General features: G+C 44.4%; 1 protein-coding gene across 3 annotated transcripts in view; it reads left to right on the top strand.

Moving 5' to 3' along the window:
- Positions 1–14,385, top strand: part of ADAM17 (ADAM metallopeptidase domain 17) — a 34,852-nt gene extending 20,467 nt beyond the window's left edge. For 2 of the 3 annotated variants that reach the window (XM_030448063.1, XM_030448064.1), the window contains exons 9-19: positions 384–528; positions 1,041–1,129; positions 3,196–3,348; positions 5,027–5,226; positions 6,237–6,340; positions 7,009–7,143; positions 8,875–9,005; positions 10,038–10,116; positions 11,043–11,131; positions 11,777–11,833; positions 13,644–14,385. In XM_030448063.1, coding sequence (XP_030303923.1) covers positions 384–528; positions 1,041–1,129; positions 3,196–3,348; positions 5,027–5,226; positions 6,237–6,340; positions 7,009–7,143; positions 8,875–9,005; positions 10,038–10,116; positions 11,043–11,131; positions 11,777–11,833; positions 13,644–13,994 — 1,533 coding nt within the window. In that variant the 3' untranslated portion in view covers positions 13,995–14,385. The remainder of the gene's footprint in view (positions 1–383; positions 529–1,040; positions 1,130–3,195; positions 3,349–5,026; positions 5,227–6,236; positions 6,341–7,008; positions 7,144–8,874; positions 9,006–10,037; positions 10,117–11,042; positions 11,132–11,776; positions 11,834–13,643) is intronic. The other variant, XM_030448065.1, reaches the window with a different exon arrangement.
- The last annotated feature ends 2,864 nt before the right edge of the window (positions 14,386–17,249 follow it).

Here is a 17,249-nt window from a genome sequence, read left to right as displayed (position 1 = left end):
GAGCTGATGTGCCCTGTAGCTTATGGTAAAGGGCTCCATTGCATAATGATACAACACACACACATCAGAATTGGCCTGAGTCAGCAGGGAAGTCCTGATATGTCTCACCCTGAGACAGACTGCCTTGTGACCTTCATGAAATTATTATACTTGGTTTTCTCCTCTCAGTGAAAAGGAGAAATGAATAGACATGTTTTCTAAATGCATGTGTACAAGGTACTTGGGTATTCATGTAGTTTTCTACAGCTGTAGGGCAGATAACAGCTGATTTTTCTGACTTATCCAGATCTAGAAGGTACCTGTCTACCTTTTCTTGTTTGTAGTCTTCTGATATGCACTGTAAAGTGTCTCACTTTTTTTTTTTCATAATTTATTTTTAAAAGCAATTTAGCTTTGATATTGCTGAGAAAGCAGCTCACGTGTGCCTTGCTCATCTCTTCACATATCAAGATTTTGACATGGGAACACTTGGATTGGCTTATGTTGGCTCTCCCAGACCGAACAGCCATGGTGGCATCTGTCCCAAAGGTAAGGCTTCTTTCTCATCTCTCCCAGTTGTGTGTTGAAAGCTAGTTTTTAGTTGTGTTTAATCTTCTCCAACTTTTATGGAGAACTTTCATGTGTTAGACCAACTGTTGTTGGCTTTGGCTGGAATAGATAACCATTTTCTTGGCTGGAGCTGGAGAAAGAAGGAAGGGAAGGATAAAATCACTAAGCTGTCTGTGTGAACAAGTTGGCTGGATCCTAGACCAAGGGCTGCTTTGTGTGGGTGCATCTTGCAGTGCTTCTGGAATGGCAGATGCTGTTGTCTTGGAATCTCTTGTATTTTCCCCTTTACTGCGATACATGAGCTGTTTGTGCTGGGCTTGAAAGATTTCCCCACTCCAAAAACTGGCAAGAGGCAGGATCTCACTGGTGAGCCAGTGAGAACAATCAAGCTGTTCATATCCCCAAACAACTATCACTCTCTCACCCAAAAACCCCTAAAACCAAAGAAAAATGTTGGGCCCTTTTGATTTGTTTCTTTCTCACTTCTACAGCTTATTACAGTCAAATTGCAAAGAAAGACATCTATCTGAACAGTGGCTTAACCAGCACCAAGAACTATGGGAAGACCATCCTCACAAAGGTAGGAGAGTGCTCTCTGCAGAGCCTGAACATACAGGGTACATGTGCGTGTTGGTGATGTGTGCTGTGGGGTTCTGACAAGCTTCCATGCTGCCTCAGAAACAGTCTGCTGTCTTTCTGATTGAGTCAGGTCCCTGGAGACAAGGATGTGGATCACAAAACCAAAATCATCAATTTTGGTCTTGCTGACAAGGGGGCTCAGGACTGAATGGAACTGAAGATTGAATTGGCTGGGAAACAGGATTGAGGAAACAGCTAGTGTATAACAGGAGCTGTGGTTGTCCAGATAGAAACAGGATTTTGATATCTGAAGATTAATTTAAATGTGTTTTACTTTTAAAAACCCCAACAAACAAACTCAAAACAAACTCTCAGAAACAAGCAGTATTATACAACAAGCACTTTAGATAAAGAATGAAATTATTCTGCTGATTCAAATAAGAAAAAACTTGTGCGTTTGCTATGTACATACACCTACAATATGCTGAGGTGGATTGTTTACACTTGGTCTTTTTTGTTTTTAAAGTCAAGCAATGAAAATGGTGCAGGCAAAGTAACAGGTTTAGGTTGGGGCTTATTAATAAAATTCCTTTACTTGGTTTTTGTGTGTACCCTGAATAGGTAGAGCAGAGAACAGTGTAATAGGCAAGGTTTATTAGTGGTGATACTAAGCCTAATGTAAATTGATGTTATCTGGATTTTTTTTTTTAATACTTGATGAGATACTATATATATATAAAGGCCTGAATATGAGCTTTGTCTCACTTGTAAAGGTCCCAGAGCAGTGTTTGCATCTACCAAATCATTGCAGTTGGTTATATTTCTCTTCTGCTGACTTCTCAGCTGTGCTTTTCTGTAGCCTGATTATAAAGGGAATTCATAATTTATGTGTGGGCTAAAACTTGGCACAGAAGCTGTCAAGAAGCTAGGAAAAAAAAGACAGTGAAGCTTTGTGTGAGAGGGATGTTGACAAAGAGCTTTAGCTGTTGCCATGCTATTTGCATTTGTTGTTCAATCTCCAGTCTGGAGTTCTGCCTTGGATTACAAAGAAAATTGAGTTTTCTGTCTTCCCAGTGACAGTCACAAAGCTTGGCATGGGGCAGCAGACAGATTATGAATTGGTTTCACAGGGAGAGTGTCTCAGTGTCCACTTGGGTTTTGAAAGAGAAAAAACCCCCCAAAAACTGCTTAAAATCCTTCCCCACATGAAACACAACAAATCATGGGAGTGATCTCTGGGCAGCTTTCCTGTCTTTGACTCTTGCATTAGCTGTGCCTACACTGGGTTCTTCTTGTTATAGTGTTTGGTCCTTCCTCTGACTGCACAGCAGCTGAAATGACAACTATTCCCTCAAATTTGCTTTTCTCTCTCTCTAACTGCTCAGTTCTGTGTGATTAAATTCTTTGCCAGCTTTGTTTGTGGTTGTCACCTTTTGAGATTGACACCAAAGGTTGGTCAGGGCACTGAAGGGAGGTGCACAGTGCAGTGAGGCAGAGCAGGTTTGGGATCCTCAGCAGAGGAATCCTCTCTTGCATAAATGATGTTGGAATTCCATCCCTGTTGGGCCACACTTGTAGATGTCTTTGTAATCCTGCAGTGCTTATTCAGCATTCCTAGTGTCATCATCCATTTAGAATAATTCTAATGGCAAGATACATTAAAAAGAGATTGACTAATCCTAGTAGTTGGTGTTTGTTTGGATTTGTGTTTGTTTCAACTTTTTATGCCTTCTAGCTATTTAAAAGCAAATTTTTGTATTTTAAGTATCTGCACTGCATTGAAAACATGACTGAATCAGTATTCTAGGACAGCATTTTGCCTTTGAGAGTGTTTTAATATTCAGATTTAGTCCTGGAAAACTTGACTTTGGGAAGATGATTTTATCTGCCTTCAGTTTCCCACTTCTTGAAAAAAACCAAAAAACCAAAAAAAAGTGTTCAGTGAAATGCCTTTCTTTCTCAGTGTATCTTGCTGGTGGCCTGGAACTAGCTGGGATCTTCTGTCTTGTCCTGTTCAGACTAATTTTTTTCAGCATTGTATTTTTGTTTTTTTCATGTTCAAAACAGGAGGCTGACCTGGTTACCACACATGAACTTGGACATAACTTTGGAGCAGAGCATGATCCTGATAGTCTTCCAGAATGTGCCCCCACTGAAGACCAGGGAGGGAAATACGTGATGTATCCAATTGCTGTCAGTGGAGATCATGAAAACAACAAGGTATAATTGCATAGTTTTGCTTCCATATACAGGTTTCTACTGTGGTGAGTGACCCTTTGCATGGAAATTATTTAGTGCATGATTGCTGTTGCTTGAAATCATTAGAAATGTAATGGATTAGCCATAAGAAGAAAACATACTTGCATGCTATTGGGTTCTGTCATGTTCCAAAGGCTGGAAACATGGATATTCTTGTTGGATCCCACAAGGAAAGTAAAGATAATGCAGTATTGGGTGCAACTGTACAATTTTATTAAACACAGACAGAACTGGCAGGCATTAAAACCATGGTTGTCAGCCTAATCCTACAGAGAGAGAGAGAGAGAGAAAAGAGAAAGCAAACGTAAAAAAAGCATCACCCAAAGGTAGAGGGAGGGAGACAGAATGAGAGAGAAAGGAAAGTCACCACCCAGGGATCCAGCTTTGTTCTGTTGGGCTCATGTCATAGAAGTGTGTGTGTGGGAGGGGTGGTTATGGTTTCCTTCTAGGAGAAGGGCAAAGTCTCTCTTGCTTTTATGCTATCCGTTTCTTGCTGCACCACAGCTGCAGCCAATTGTTGCTCTTCCTGACTTGGCCTGGAAAGTTCCATCAAGTGTTTGCCCCCATTGTAGTTTGCTGTCTGCTGCATCAGCAGTTTCTGGATAACAGTTTCTGGATAGGTGTTTTCCCCTAATTGTCTCTCCTCATTACAGTATCTAAACTGGGCCTGTCCAGGAGCTGTTTTTTCTCAGACTTTATGACTTGCCTCTTATCTCTTCTCAGGCTGTCTCTTCTCAAGCTTTAAGGCCTCACTCCCCATCTCTTGTCTAGGCCTTCAGACTGCTTGAAACAATACATTATTTATCCCACTCATTAGAGAGAGGAGTGTCACCACCTGCAGGATTCTGTGGCATGAGGTGATAGGCCAGTCCTGTGTGGAACTGCAGGCAACATTTCTTCCCCCTTCTCTTCCTCCCTTGTTTATGCCATTTGTTGTAGGGGGAGGTAGTGCTTCAGGTTGCCAGTTATTGTTTGAGGCAAAGCTTGACTGGAATCTCACAGGTTCTCTGCAAGATAAGCTCATCCTTGGATTCTGAGTACTGCTGGCATTCATAGCATGCCCAGGTGCTTTTTTAATTAGTTGCTTGTAATTTGCTGTGGCCCCATGCTGCTAAAAGCAAGAGATACAGGACATTTAGTACCAAATAGCACATGGGTGGTCCGTAACTCTTCTTTTTTGAGAGGGACTGCCAGATGCCACAGCCATGATGCTCCTCAGTCTTGTAAACTTGAGCTTGTGGTGTGGAAGGAATGATTTGTCTGCAGTCTGGTCTGACTTGTGGTTCATGCCTAGCCCCACTGCCATGAGGCAGCACAGTCTCTCCCTTCTGCTACAACTTCGCATCCCTTCCCGGAGGTGGTCGCTAGTGCTCCTGAAGCTCTTGGAGACCTGGAGCAGGCTCCTTGGCTCTGAGAGAGGCTGCATGTGGGGGTGTTCCTGCATTGTAGCAATATCCTCCTATGGGCCCAACTGTTACTTTCTCATCTTAAAATTTTCCCACGGTGTGAAGCTGGCAGTATAAAATAACTGCTTTCTGAGACACCAGAATTCAGAGGCTCAAGGAGGCTGTCTTTGATGCCACTTGTTGACAGAAAGGTACAGACTTCAGTGCTGCTTTTTCCTCTTGTGACTCTCCAGATGTTTTCAAGCTGCAGCAAAAAATCCATCCACAGAACCATAGAGATCAAAGCCCAGGAGTGCTTCAAGGAGCGCAACAACAAAGTGTGTGGGAACTCCAGGGTGGATGAAGGAGAGGAGTGTGATCCTGGCCTCTTGTACCAACAGGCTGATCCCTGCTGTTCTGCAGACTGTAAACTGAAAGATGGTGCCAAATGCAGGTAAGGGGAAATAAGCTGTGACTTCTCTTAACATGGGAGAGAGTGATGTGCTGGGCTGAAAGTTCTGCAAGCCACCTGCTTGCAGACCTGTTTCCTGGCTTTAAGGCTAAATGTGTCAGGTGTAGACACAAGATTTCAGGAAAGGCTGCTATGTGCAAACACTGTTTGCATAGGTTAATTTTTAAAGTGTTCTGTTACTTTTTCTGAGAACTGCTATGAGCTACAGGCTTGAAGGTGATGGTGGTTATTATATTGAAGAGTAAAATCAGGCATTCAAAAATAATAAATATTTCCTGTGCAAATACAGTTTTTGCTTGTATTGCAAGGAGGCTTTAAACTGGGATTATATGCTGTTATTTTCAAGACTGCTACAAAATGTATTGGAGCAGACAACACAGTGGCTGCACTAAATGAGTCCTCTTTCTGTTCTTACCCGTTGAGGCGTTCGTGGCCCTGTTGCAATGCAATGCCCAATCTGGTTTCTCAGAGTTCAGCTCTGTGCCTTGTAACAGCAGAGAACTCATGCAGCTCCTGCTGAGCCAGAAATTCTCTCAACGTTAATGATTGTGTTTGTGCTAAGGGCCTTCTTGCATTAGATGCAGAACAAAGAGAATAAAGAGAGTGCAGAATAAAGATCAGTAACCTTCAGAGCTGATGGGGGGAGAAAAGTGTAGAGAAAATAGTGGAAGATCTTGTCCAAAGTTGCACAGCAAGTGAAAAGAGGATCCAGGTGTCTTGAATAAATGCACAGACCCCTTTGTTATGTTGTGCTTTCTCAGTGCTTTTACATTTGGTAAATGAAGAGTGAATGAGTATGTAGAAAGGTGGTTGTGGGAGGGGGTTGGAGAGGGCAAAGGTTTTGAATCAGTATCAGTAAAGTAGCTTGCCTTTTTTGTTGTTTTTTTTTTCCCCAAACATGCTTTTTTTCCCTGGCTTTGTCATGCTTTTTTTTAAAAAAAAAAAAAAAAAAAGGCTTCATATTTCTTCCTTCCATTTTGATCTTTTCATAGTGATCGGAACAGTCCCTGCTGTAAAGGTTGCCAGTTTGAAAGTGCACAGAAGAAATGCCAGGAAGCCATAAATGCCACTTGTAAAGGAGAGTCTTTTTGCACTGGTAGGACATGGTTCTGTCCCCTTTACGTCAGCTAGCCAAGTGCTTCAGGCTCAGTGTCCTGTTCAGTCTGCTTTCAAACTAGTGCCCTTTATTCATCCGGTACATGTAATTTTAGAGACCAGTTAAGCATCACAAAATTGCCCTATAATGAGTTTCATTGTAGTTCAGGAGTCACTTGGTGATTTACTGCCAGGAAGAAAATGAAAAATGTCCATTTTTTTTCTTCTTCTTCTTTGTTTCCCCTCAAAGAAGAAAAAGCAAAACAGTGTATCACTGGGGGGGGACAAGAAAGAGCTGAATCTTGCCATGGAAGGATGGAATTATTGCAACCCTGCTTCACTTTCCCTCTTGTTTACTTCCTCATAATCTTTTCTGGAGGCAGGGAGTCAAATTAGAGCTCCTGTTTTGCTGGTGATGCCTCTAGGGTCTGCTACCGACTGCTTGAGTTGCCAGAGTGTTGCAATTCCCAAGTTGTTGAAGGCCTCCAAAGCTGCTGTTGCTTGGAGAAGCTGGCAGGCAGCCTGCAGATGAAAGTCTAGAGCAAGCTATTAGGTTTCCCCCCAGCATGACTCTGGATTTTATTTATTGCCTTCTTCCTTCTGCACACATTAGGTGCTCTGCCCTTTTCTCTAACACAGTCCTCCCACCCTATTGACCTCCATCCATAGGGAACAGCAGCGAGTGCCCTCCACCAGGGAATGCTCCAGATGACACAGTCTGTGTGGACATGGGGAAGTGCAAGGATGGGGAGTGTGTCCCTTTCTGCGAGAGGGAGAAGAACCTGCGGTCGTGTGCGTGCAATGGTGGGTGACACAGGACTGCACTGCAGTGTGTGCTTCATCTCTGCTCCTCGGAGAGAGATGGCTTCACTGTGGCCTTATCTGTTGGAGGGCAGAGTTTCTGGTTTCTGAAAAAGTTTAAATGTCAGTTTTTCAGAGCTGGTGTTTTCTATTTGGAGAAAGAATGTAAATGTCATCTTGTCCTCTAATGGTCTGTGTGTGAAGACATTAAGATGAGACTTAAAATTATAGAATCCTTTAGGATGGAAAAAATCTTTAGGATCATTGAGTTCAACTGTAAACCTAACACTGCCAAGTCCCACAAAACCTCATCCCTAAGTCCCATGTCTGCTTGTCTTTTAAATGCCTCCAGGGGTGGTGACTCAACCACTTCCCTGGGCAGCTTGTTCCAGTGCTCAATAACCCTTTCAGTGAAGCATTTTTTCCTAGTGTACAATCTAGACCTCTCCTGGCACAACTTAAGGCCATTTTACTTTATTCTATCAGTTGTTAATAGGAAGAAAACACAGCCCCCTGCCTTGCTACTCCTTTCCGGTAGTTGTAGAGAATGATAGATCTCCCCTCAGCCTTTTCTTCAGGCTAAACCACCCCAGTTCCCTCAGTTGCTGCTCATAAGACTTGTTGTCCAGACCCTTCACCTTTGTTACCTTTCTCTGGACTTACTCCAGTACCTCAATGTCTTGCTTGTAGTGAGGGCCCCAAAACTGAACACAGTACTTGAGGTGCAGCCTCACCAGTGCTGAGTACAGGGGGACAATCACTTCCCTGGCCCTGCTGGCCACTTTCTGGTAGAGGCGAGGATGCTGTTGGCTATCTTGACCACCAGGGCACACTGCTGGTGATCAGGCACTAAACAATTTGACACTCCAGATAAAGGAGAGGACACTCTTCCACCTTCCATTTGCTCTGCTGCAGACAGACAGGAAGGAAATTCTGACTGTTCTCTGTAATGAGATCCCAACCGAACTCTGGACCAGGCATCTCACAAAGGAGTGGTAGCCTCCAACAAGTGGGTAGATACTTTGAAGAGGTTAAAGAGGCACTGGCACAGGTTGCCCAGGGGAGCTGTGGATGCCCCCCCATCCTTGGAAATGTTCAAGGCCAGATTGGGTGGGACTTCGAGCAGTCTGGTTTAGTGGGAGGTGTCCCTGCCAATGAAAGGGGGTTGGGACTAGGTGATCTTTAAGGTCCCTTCCAACCCAAGCCATTTTGTGGTTCTATAAATGCATATTGTATGAAGTGTCTTGAGAATACAGGATCCCTGAATCCAGCCCCCAGCTACTGCAAACGTGCCTGTCATATACTACTGTCAGTAAGCTTTACTGTTTGCTTGCTTTCTCCATCTGAGCTCCTGAAGCTGCTGAAGGAGCTGGGAGCAGGAGGAAAGCTTCACAGGGGCAGTTCAGGGAAGTACTGTGAGTTCCACTGTTTGAGATGGGGGGGGCACAGCTAAGGAGAAGGACCCAAAGAACCCCTTCACTTGCCTGTTGATTGCTGCAGTGTTAGGGTATCAGCTTGGAGAGCTCTGCCTGACTGTGTCCCTAACACATCGCACAGGGCACTTAGTTGAGTTTCATGCTTGGCCATCAAGAGTGGCTCTCGCAGTCCTGCCTTTCCTGTGGGGAAGCTGGGCAGGAGCACAGCCAGCGAACACGCGGGGTTATGTATCTGCTGTTTACTGCTTGCAGGTGATTGTTGGTGCTTCTGAGGAATGAGTTTGTTGCTTTATTACAGAAACAGATAATTCCTGCAAGGTGTGCTGCCGGGACGAGCAGGATAGGTGCGTCCCGTACATCGATGCTAACGAGCAGTTCCTGTTCCTGCGCAAGGGGAAGCCTTGCACTGTGGGCTTCTGTGACTCAAATGTAAGTTTTTCCAGGTGTCAGTGCACTGCTTCCTCTGCTTCAGCTGTGGGTGTTGGAGAGGCCTCTGTGAGACCTCTGTGCTGATAAAGAGAAAAGGAATCTTGGCAAGCTGCTGAGCATGGTGGTGCTGTGTGTAAGTACTTCTCCCTGGGGTAATACTGAAGGGTGTCTGTGACTACAGGTGTAAATTAGTTCTGGGGACACCTGTGCACAGTGAAGCTGTTACCTTCTGCCATTGCTTATTACCCCCTTCTGCTGCTCCCCATGGCCCAGCCAGCTGGCAGTTTTTGCAGAGGAGGTGAATGAGCACTGCCATAAACTCAGCTAGGTTTGCAGTGCTTGCTATTTCAGTTGTTCATGTTAGCTCAGTTAATTTGGACTAAAATAATCCAGTCTAGGGAGCAATCACATGAAAATCTATCTGGCAGTATCTGAAAGGGTGAGCCCATGGCAGGGAAGCTGATGGGTTGCTGACACTTGGTGACTGTTTCCATGGTACAGCTTCATGGACAGGCACATCACCTGCACACTCCAGCAGTCAAAGCTAAACAGAAATAAATTTTGAGAGGGCACACCTCAGCCCTTCTGCTGCAGATCTAAAAGACCAGTGATCTACGGTGCTAAACCAGCACAGGCAGGTCTGGGCATCTGTCTGTAACCTGGGATTCCTGAGAGCTGCAGCCTCTTCAGTGGGCAAAGAGAACTTAGGCTTCCAGTGCTCAGACGTCTCCAGAAAAATCAGTTTTATGTCCCCTAAAATGGGGCAAGGATAGGGTGGCTTTTTCATGCTTCCAGCATTAAAACATCACCCGTTTCAGACAGCAATAGAATTGCAAAGTGTTTTGCCAAAAATAAAGGCAATGAAAATGGAACGCTGCTACTGAGTATGAGTGCAAACCTGTATTCAGAACGTGTGTCAAGTGCTGCTGTGTCTGTAGCTTTTGTTTCCTTACCATCTTTGTGTCTTCTTCCCTCTCCATAAAGGCAGCAGTTAACACTTAGCATAGGATTGTTTTGTGTTTACTTTTGCAGGGCAAATGTGAGAAGCAAGTACAGGATGTGATTGAACGATTTTGGGATTTTATAGACCAGCTCAGCATCAATACTTTTGGTAAGCTATGTAACCATATCCTTCAGGCTGGTTTTTTTTAGTTCATTACACGAACGTCTAAAACCTCAGAAGGAGCTGACTGGTTGTACTCACTTGTACATGAGGGTAGCTAGTAGCTATGCTTCTGATGTGCATATTTTACCTGAAGTTTAACAGTACTGATCTTACCTTTTAAAGCTGAGAAGATGAGGGATCATTTTGCATTTTTTCACTCTGTTAACTTTCTAGGCATTTTCCATGCTTGTAAAGGAGTTGATAGTTTCTTGTCTGAATACGAAGAAGTATTTAGGAATAGGTCATTTAGGAAATAATAGTCAGTCTCTTTAGAAGTCAGCTAGATTTGGTGTAGTACAAAGTTGAGCTCTCAGTGGATTTACATGTCAACAGACTGGGAGAGGAAAAATTTATTTCTGCACTGACTGCCCAGGGACTGTGAGTGGACCTCCTAAGTCCTCATCCCCACTGTGCACGTCAAGCAAGTAGCTTGGTAATTGTTAAAGCTGTGTGGCCTGCCCAGGTAGAGGCAGTTTGTGTATCTCTGCTCACACGTTTTGTTTGTGGAAGCAGGTGGTTATCACTTGACTGTAAAAGCAGAATTTGGTAACAGACTCACCAAGGTACCCTGTGCATTTTGAGAGAGACAGCTTGAGTAGCCCAATATAGCCTGTTCTAGACCGACTCAAATGTTACAGCCTGCCAGTGTTTCTTGTCAGAGCAGAACAGAGGAAAAAACCTGCTATTGTTAACACATTCGATAAAATTTTCTAAACTTGCATAATTTCTTTTATCTTTGCCTAGTCCTGCAGCCTGTGCTTCTTGGAGCAATTCTGTGGCTTGGCTTGCAGTAGCTGCAGAATGGGGACAGATGTGTATGTTCATGAAACAGTATTTGGTAGGTAACTAACAGATTTGAACTGATTTCACAGGGAAGTTCCTAGCGGATAATATAGTGGGCTCTGTGCTTGTCTTCTCGTTACTATTTTGGATTCCTCTCAGCATCCTTGTGCATTGTGTGGTGAGTAAGCTGCCTTTAAGATGACTGCTCTGTTGGACTGAGCTGTAAGAGAACACCCTTCATGCATACAATGACAGGTGTCTGTGGGAGAAGGTGGTGGGAAGCTTTTAGCAAATTCAAGAGGGGGAATTCAGCATAAGTAAGACTTGCTGCTCCTCCAGTAGGCAAAACTCTGGCTAAACTCTGCCAGGATGAGGCAGACCCAGTGTCTTAACTGTTCCTTGGAGCCCTTCTCATTTTTTCCTAGGCAGATTTTCTTCCTCTGCCTCCCAAATTCTACCCATGTTTCATTTTGGTAACTTCTATTATAGTCAAAGTGGTCTGAAGCCCTGCTGAGCATCAGTCATCCACATTCTGTGGGGAGACCCTGAGCAGAAAGTGGTCTTGGGTGGATTGTGAAAGAGAGGGAGCTTACAGCAACTGGGAGTGTGGGCATGTGTCATGATGCTGAGAGGTTAGAGCAGATGGTTGCTGCCTTCACGAGCACTCCTGGGATAGAAGGGAAGGCATGAGATGTAGGGGAAGGGGAAAGAGCCCCACACTCTGCTGTGTCCCTGCAGAGAAACAGGGAACTTGTGACTGGGAAACTAACTTTCTTATTCTGTGTGTGTGTGTTTTGGTTTCCTTTTGTTTGTTTTCCAATAGGACAAGAAATTGGACAAGCAGTATGAGGAGAACACAAAGTCTTTGTTTTGCCCCAGTGTAAGTTGCTGTCTAAATATGAATTGGCAGAAAGTTATCCAGTGTGTATTTAGAGACTGAACCCAAGGGCTGTGTGGAGTATTCATAAAAAAAGTGATGATGGACCTGGAGCCCTGTGCCTCACGCTATGGGTGGATGAATCAGTTTGAGGGGAAACTGCTTTCCTGAGCAAGCCTGTGTTCAGTACATCAAGCCCTGCAGCTTGGCGGGGTCCGGTTCTTCCTTCCTGAGAGCTGTACCGTGCTGACAGAGCAGCTCTCACAGCAGCAGCCGCAGCTCCGGGGCAGGGAGCCGCCCCCCTCTCCCCCCCCCCCTGCGGACACCGCTTGGGGCTGCACCTCTGCACGGGGTCCCCTCGGCAGCTTCAGCCACAGATTGCTTGTTCCAGGCAGGCTGGGTCAGCAAAGCCCAAAGCACCGAGGAGAGATGCTGCAGAGAAATGTCTGCAAAATGTGGTGTCTTTGCAGAATGGTTGGTTGCTGGAGTCAGCTGCCAGTGGCCGAGTGTGCTAAAGCCTGTGGGAGAGCTGACCTCGGGACCTGTTCAGTGACACTTCTCACCTTGTGTAGATAATGAGTTGGGAACAAAGAAGAGCAAAAAGTGCCGAGATAATTACAGTCCAGCATGGGGCACCTTCTCACAAAGTTATTTGGGTATCTTGTCCAATGCTTTGGCAGCCCATTTCTTTATTAATAAAACTGATACATTTGTTAAGGGAATGTCATTTTGTAATAGGAGGGGTAAAAAGCCTTGCAGAGCTCCTGTACAACCACGGGGGGAAGCAGACTGGAGTCAGTGACCACTGATTGCCTCTGTTATCCGTGCTGATGTAACTGAAAGTGATCTTAGTTAAGAGTTCCCTGTAGATAGTCTTGAATGTAATTTTAAAAGTCACCTTAAAGCTTTACACCTGAACTCAATCAAGAAAATCCCAGAAGCAGATGTAGCAACAGAGCACAGGTAGTTAATGGGCTGCTTGCACCAGCAATAGTTTAGCAAACAAAATCTTGAGTCTTTTGTATCTGCTGAGAACTGAACAGTTGGGAAATGGGGTACTGGTAACAGTACATCCTGCCCTGTGTTAGCATTTTCTAAGATTTGTGTAGATATTTAACATGCAGTAATCTCTGTGTATTTTCCAAACCGTGGTCAAATGGAAGCAGAAGTCAATGGGATTTAATTTGAGTTGCAGAAGTTGGGTGGGTTCATAGTGGGTTCTCCAGTCCTTGACCCTGTGTTCAGCGCAGCTTCTGGCACGTGAAACAGGGAACTCTTTGGGCTGGAACTGTGGAATAAGCTGTATCTTTGACTTGCTCTGCACTGAGCTGTCAGAGTCATCTGGCTTGACCCTGCATTTCCAGCCCAGGTATTGCCAAAGCAGTGCTGGGCCCCAGTGGAGGTGGGGCTGAGCCATCAGCTCTGTCCCAGTGAGGCTGAAACCCCTGGTGTTTTATAAGGAGAAGGAACAAGCAAAGATAAATGGCCTTTTTGCCTTTTGTGCTTAACCTAGCTGGATTTCTCAAAATAAAATGAATGCAAGATATTACTTCTGTTGGATGCTACCTTGCTCTTCAGTCAGTGTAAATATAATGTAAAGTCCACACTGTTCCAAGGCAGTGCAGAGGGTTCAGGCTGTGGTGCACGGGGCAGTCAGCACATCTCTGCTGGGAGTGGAGGCTTGCAATGGTTCCACCAGGTGCAGGTGTTCCTCAGAAGGCATCCATTGCCTGTTTGTGAACAGTGCCCAGGCTGAACCCTGGCCTAGATCTTGGTTGTTTGTCCCACTGACGTGGCTGCTTTTGTCTTGCAGAATGTGGAGATGCTCAGCAGCCTGGACTCTGCCTCTGTTCGAATCATCAAGCCCTTCCCTGCGGCGCAGACGACGAGCAGGCACCAGCCCCTGCAGCCCATCACAGCCGTGCCCACCGCCCCCGCGGCGCCCAAACAGGACCACCAAAGAATGGACACTATTCAGGAGGACCCAAGCACTGACTCTCACATTGATGAGGATGGGTTTGAGAAGGACCCTTTCCCAAACAGTAGCTCAGCCGCCAAATCTTTTGAGGACTTGACAGACCATCCTGTCATTAGGAGTGAGAAAGCCTCATCCTTTAAACTACAGCGCCAGAACCGGGTGGACAGCAAAGAAACAGAATGCTAGTGTCTTGCTGCCTTCTAAATATATGACTTGTGTCTGCAAAACAAGGATCTAAAACCATTTCATTTATATAAATATAAATATATGTATATATTTTTGTGAGGGAGTGGGAGAAATAAGGAAGTGACCTACTGCAGATGCTGGTCATGTGTATGACCTTCCTTAAATTACATTAGAGCATTATATCTTTTAAAAAGGAAAATCCAAACTAAAACTGGCTTGTTTTTAAAGCTTTTTGGATTTGTTTTTCTATTTCCTTGACCTTTAACATTTCCTTCAACCTGTGGTGCAAAACCAAATAATCCTGCTGGATATTGGAGTGTGTATATCAGCCTTTTTTATAATTTAATGTTTTGTAGTCTGACAGCACTGATAGACAAAATTAAGGGGCTTTTAAAAACAAAATGAAAACACTGCAGTGTTCCATTAAGAGTAGATAATTGAGCAGTTTGAGGTACATAGAAGTGAAACTCTAAGCAGATGCCTTGAGAACAGAATGAGTAAAGAAGCAGAAATACAGTCTCACAGCATTAAATGAAGATACATAATCAGAATCGAGAAGCTTAAGATACACAGCTTCTAAATAAATAAATAAAAATAAGGGTCATACAGAGGCTGTTACACCTTGTACCTTCCTCTGAGATGAAACTCTTGTATCTAGCAGAGAGGTTGTCTTGCCTTTGTGTCTCCATTGCAGAGAAAGGCTTTTGTTGGAAGTGTCTCACTGCACTTCCAGGCTTGTGTGTTGTAGGTGCAGGGGAAAGAATTGTAAATGGAGAAGTAATCTATGCAGATGAGGACTGTTTTAACCAGCTGTTTACAGTGGTTGCTTCAATGCAAAAAGGTTTCTCCAAATGTTCTTTTGAAATAGGTAATACTATTGTTAGATATTAAAAGAGCTGAGCCTCAGTCTGCAGGGTCTGTGTGACCTTTGGGAGCTCCTGTTGCATAAATAAATTGGGGGGCCAGAATTCACTCAATTGCAGGGGGGCATTGGTTACAATTGTAATTCTATTGAAAAAGAAAAAACCCTTGTTACACTAACAGGGCAAGTATAAAGAATCCAAATTCCCACTGGTAGTACACTGTGACATTAGAAGCTGGTAACTTGATGGTGCCCTCTGCACCTGGGGATCTGTTAAGGTGAGCTGGGGCTGCTGTGGGAGTGTTGTTGTAGCTTAGTAGCAGATGGACTGACACAGTGCAGTCACAGAGCAATTGCTGTAGTGGTAAAGCAGCATCCTAATTCTGTCATCTGTTTTCTCCCACAGTCATCTGTTGATAAAACTGACATAAAATGTGACCAAAGGTAGAACCATTTTAGCTGTTACAAGCTGTGCTCAGCCACAGGGCAACCACAGGGGCAGAAAAAGCCTTTGTGTTTTTACCTGTGAGGAAAAGGATCCAAATCTGTGCTCTGAAAGGTTTGCAGGAGTAACCCCCTCTCCTCCCCACCCAAGGATACTTGTTACACTAATACTTGAACGTGTGCCTTATGGTATTCCTATTTGACTAGCTGTTGTATTTTGTATACTGGTTTTGAATTTTGTTTGGGTTTTATTTTGTTGTTGTTTGGGTTTTCTTTTTTGATTCAGTGCAAAGTACATGTGTGAGGAGTTAATTTAAATTCCCAATACAATAAAACCTTTTTATATTAAAAAATAATAATCTGTTAAGCAAGTGCTGTTTCTGTGCAGTCCTAAAAAACATCTGAATTCTCCATGTGTCAAACCCAGAGTTAAAAGCCTGGCATGCAGCCAGGCAGGAGCAGGTTCCTTCTCCCTGCTCCCCTCTGAAACTCTGCTGCTGTGAGGCCAGACCCTGGACATCTGGGGAGCAAACCTGCACCCACAGGGCAGTGCTGCTTCCTCAGGGGAGTGGGGGCTGTCTCCACATCTGTCCTGGTGGTGACTGTCAGGTCTGGCAGTGCAGTGCCCACCTCCAGTCTGGATGCCTGCTCAGTGCCCTTTGGGTTGCCACAGATCTGTAAGGACAAGGTCCTTCTCCAAACCAGGCCTTGGAAATCACAGACTCCATCTCCCAGCCTGAGATGTATCTTAGAAACTAAAATGAGCATGTCAATCATGTTTTGCAACATCTAATGCAGGAAACTCCACAGCTTCCCCAGGGAGTTCTCTCTGCCATTGAGCCAGCTTTTACTGTAACCATTTATTACAGCAAGGAGAGTGCAGTTTCATAGCCATAAATATTTATAAATCAAATGAGGTTCTGCTCTAGGGCCAGGCACACTGAGAATCCAAACCTACTTATGTTCCAGTTTCTAACCCTATTACAAAGTAGATGACAGGGCTTGGCCACCTTGGCTCAGAGAAGCAAAGGCAGCCCCTGGTGCTAACAGCACACAGCATTGTGATGCTCTCTCATCATCAGTCTCTGTCTCCCCCAGTGCATAACAAACACATCTCTACTGGCCACAGCTGGTATGCCAATGGTTTTTTTAGCTGCAGTGATTGATATAGTATTTATTTCACTCTCATCCATGGTCCTGTAGCATCCTTGTTTCTTCTGCTCTCTGGCTGGCTAGTGAATTATGTTTCAAACTGGTTTGGTTTTTTTCCATGCTTGGTGAATTTTAGCATGTTGCAGGCAATTTTTTTCCAGTTTGTAGCTTGTATTCTCTTGGCTAAAAACTGCATACCATATGCAGGACTTTGTTAATTCACCAGCTAAATTCCAGGTGAAGGCCAAAGCTCACCTGAGCTGTCTCATTACCTTGATGGCACATTACACAGGCTGCAGCCTTGGCAGCAGAGATGGAGACCCTTGTTCAGATCCAAGCTTCTCAAACAGAGTGTGTGCATCACCAGTTTTATGCTGCCCAAAACCATGCACTGGTTTGAAATCATGGAATCACACAATGGTTTGGGTTGGAGGGGAACTTTTAAAGGTCATCTAGTCCAGTCCCATATCTGTCTAAACGGAAGCTGCTCCTGCCACAGTAAATTAAACTTTAAAATCCTCACTCTGAATGACAATGTATCACTATCTGAAGACTAACCCACAGATAACTGCTTTTACTGCTATATTACATCCAATAAATTAATCTGGACTGACATTAATGGCTCTTGACAAACTCCACACTACTGCCTCCTAGCAGCTCCTCGGTGTTCAAAGGTAGTAGACAGCATTAATCAAGGTGTAGTCCCCAAAGCTCAACTAAGCCAGGAACTCCTCAGGGTGCCTGAGACTTGTTTTCCTTCAAGTCTTCCAAGGAAAGAGCTGCTCATCCCCACAGAT

The sequence above is a fragment of the Calypte anna genome, chromosome 3 (assembly GCF_003957555.1).
Source record: "Calypte anna isolate BGI_N300 chromosome 3, bCalAnn1_v1.p, whole genome shotgun sequence".
NCBI classification, from domain to species: domain Eukaryota; kingdom Metazoa; phylum Chordata; class Aves; order Apodiformes; family Trochilidae; genus Calypte; species Calypte anna.
The sequence above is the reverse complement of the archived record's forward strand: the minus strand, read 5'-3'. Positions and strand labels throughout refer to the sequence as shown.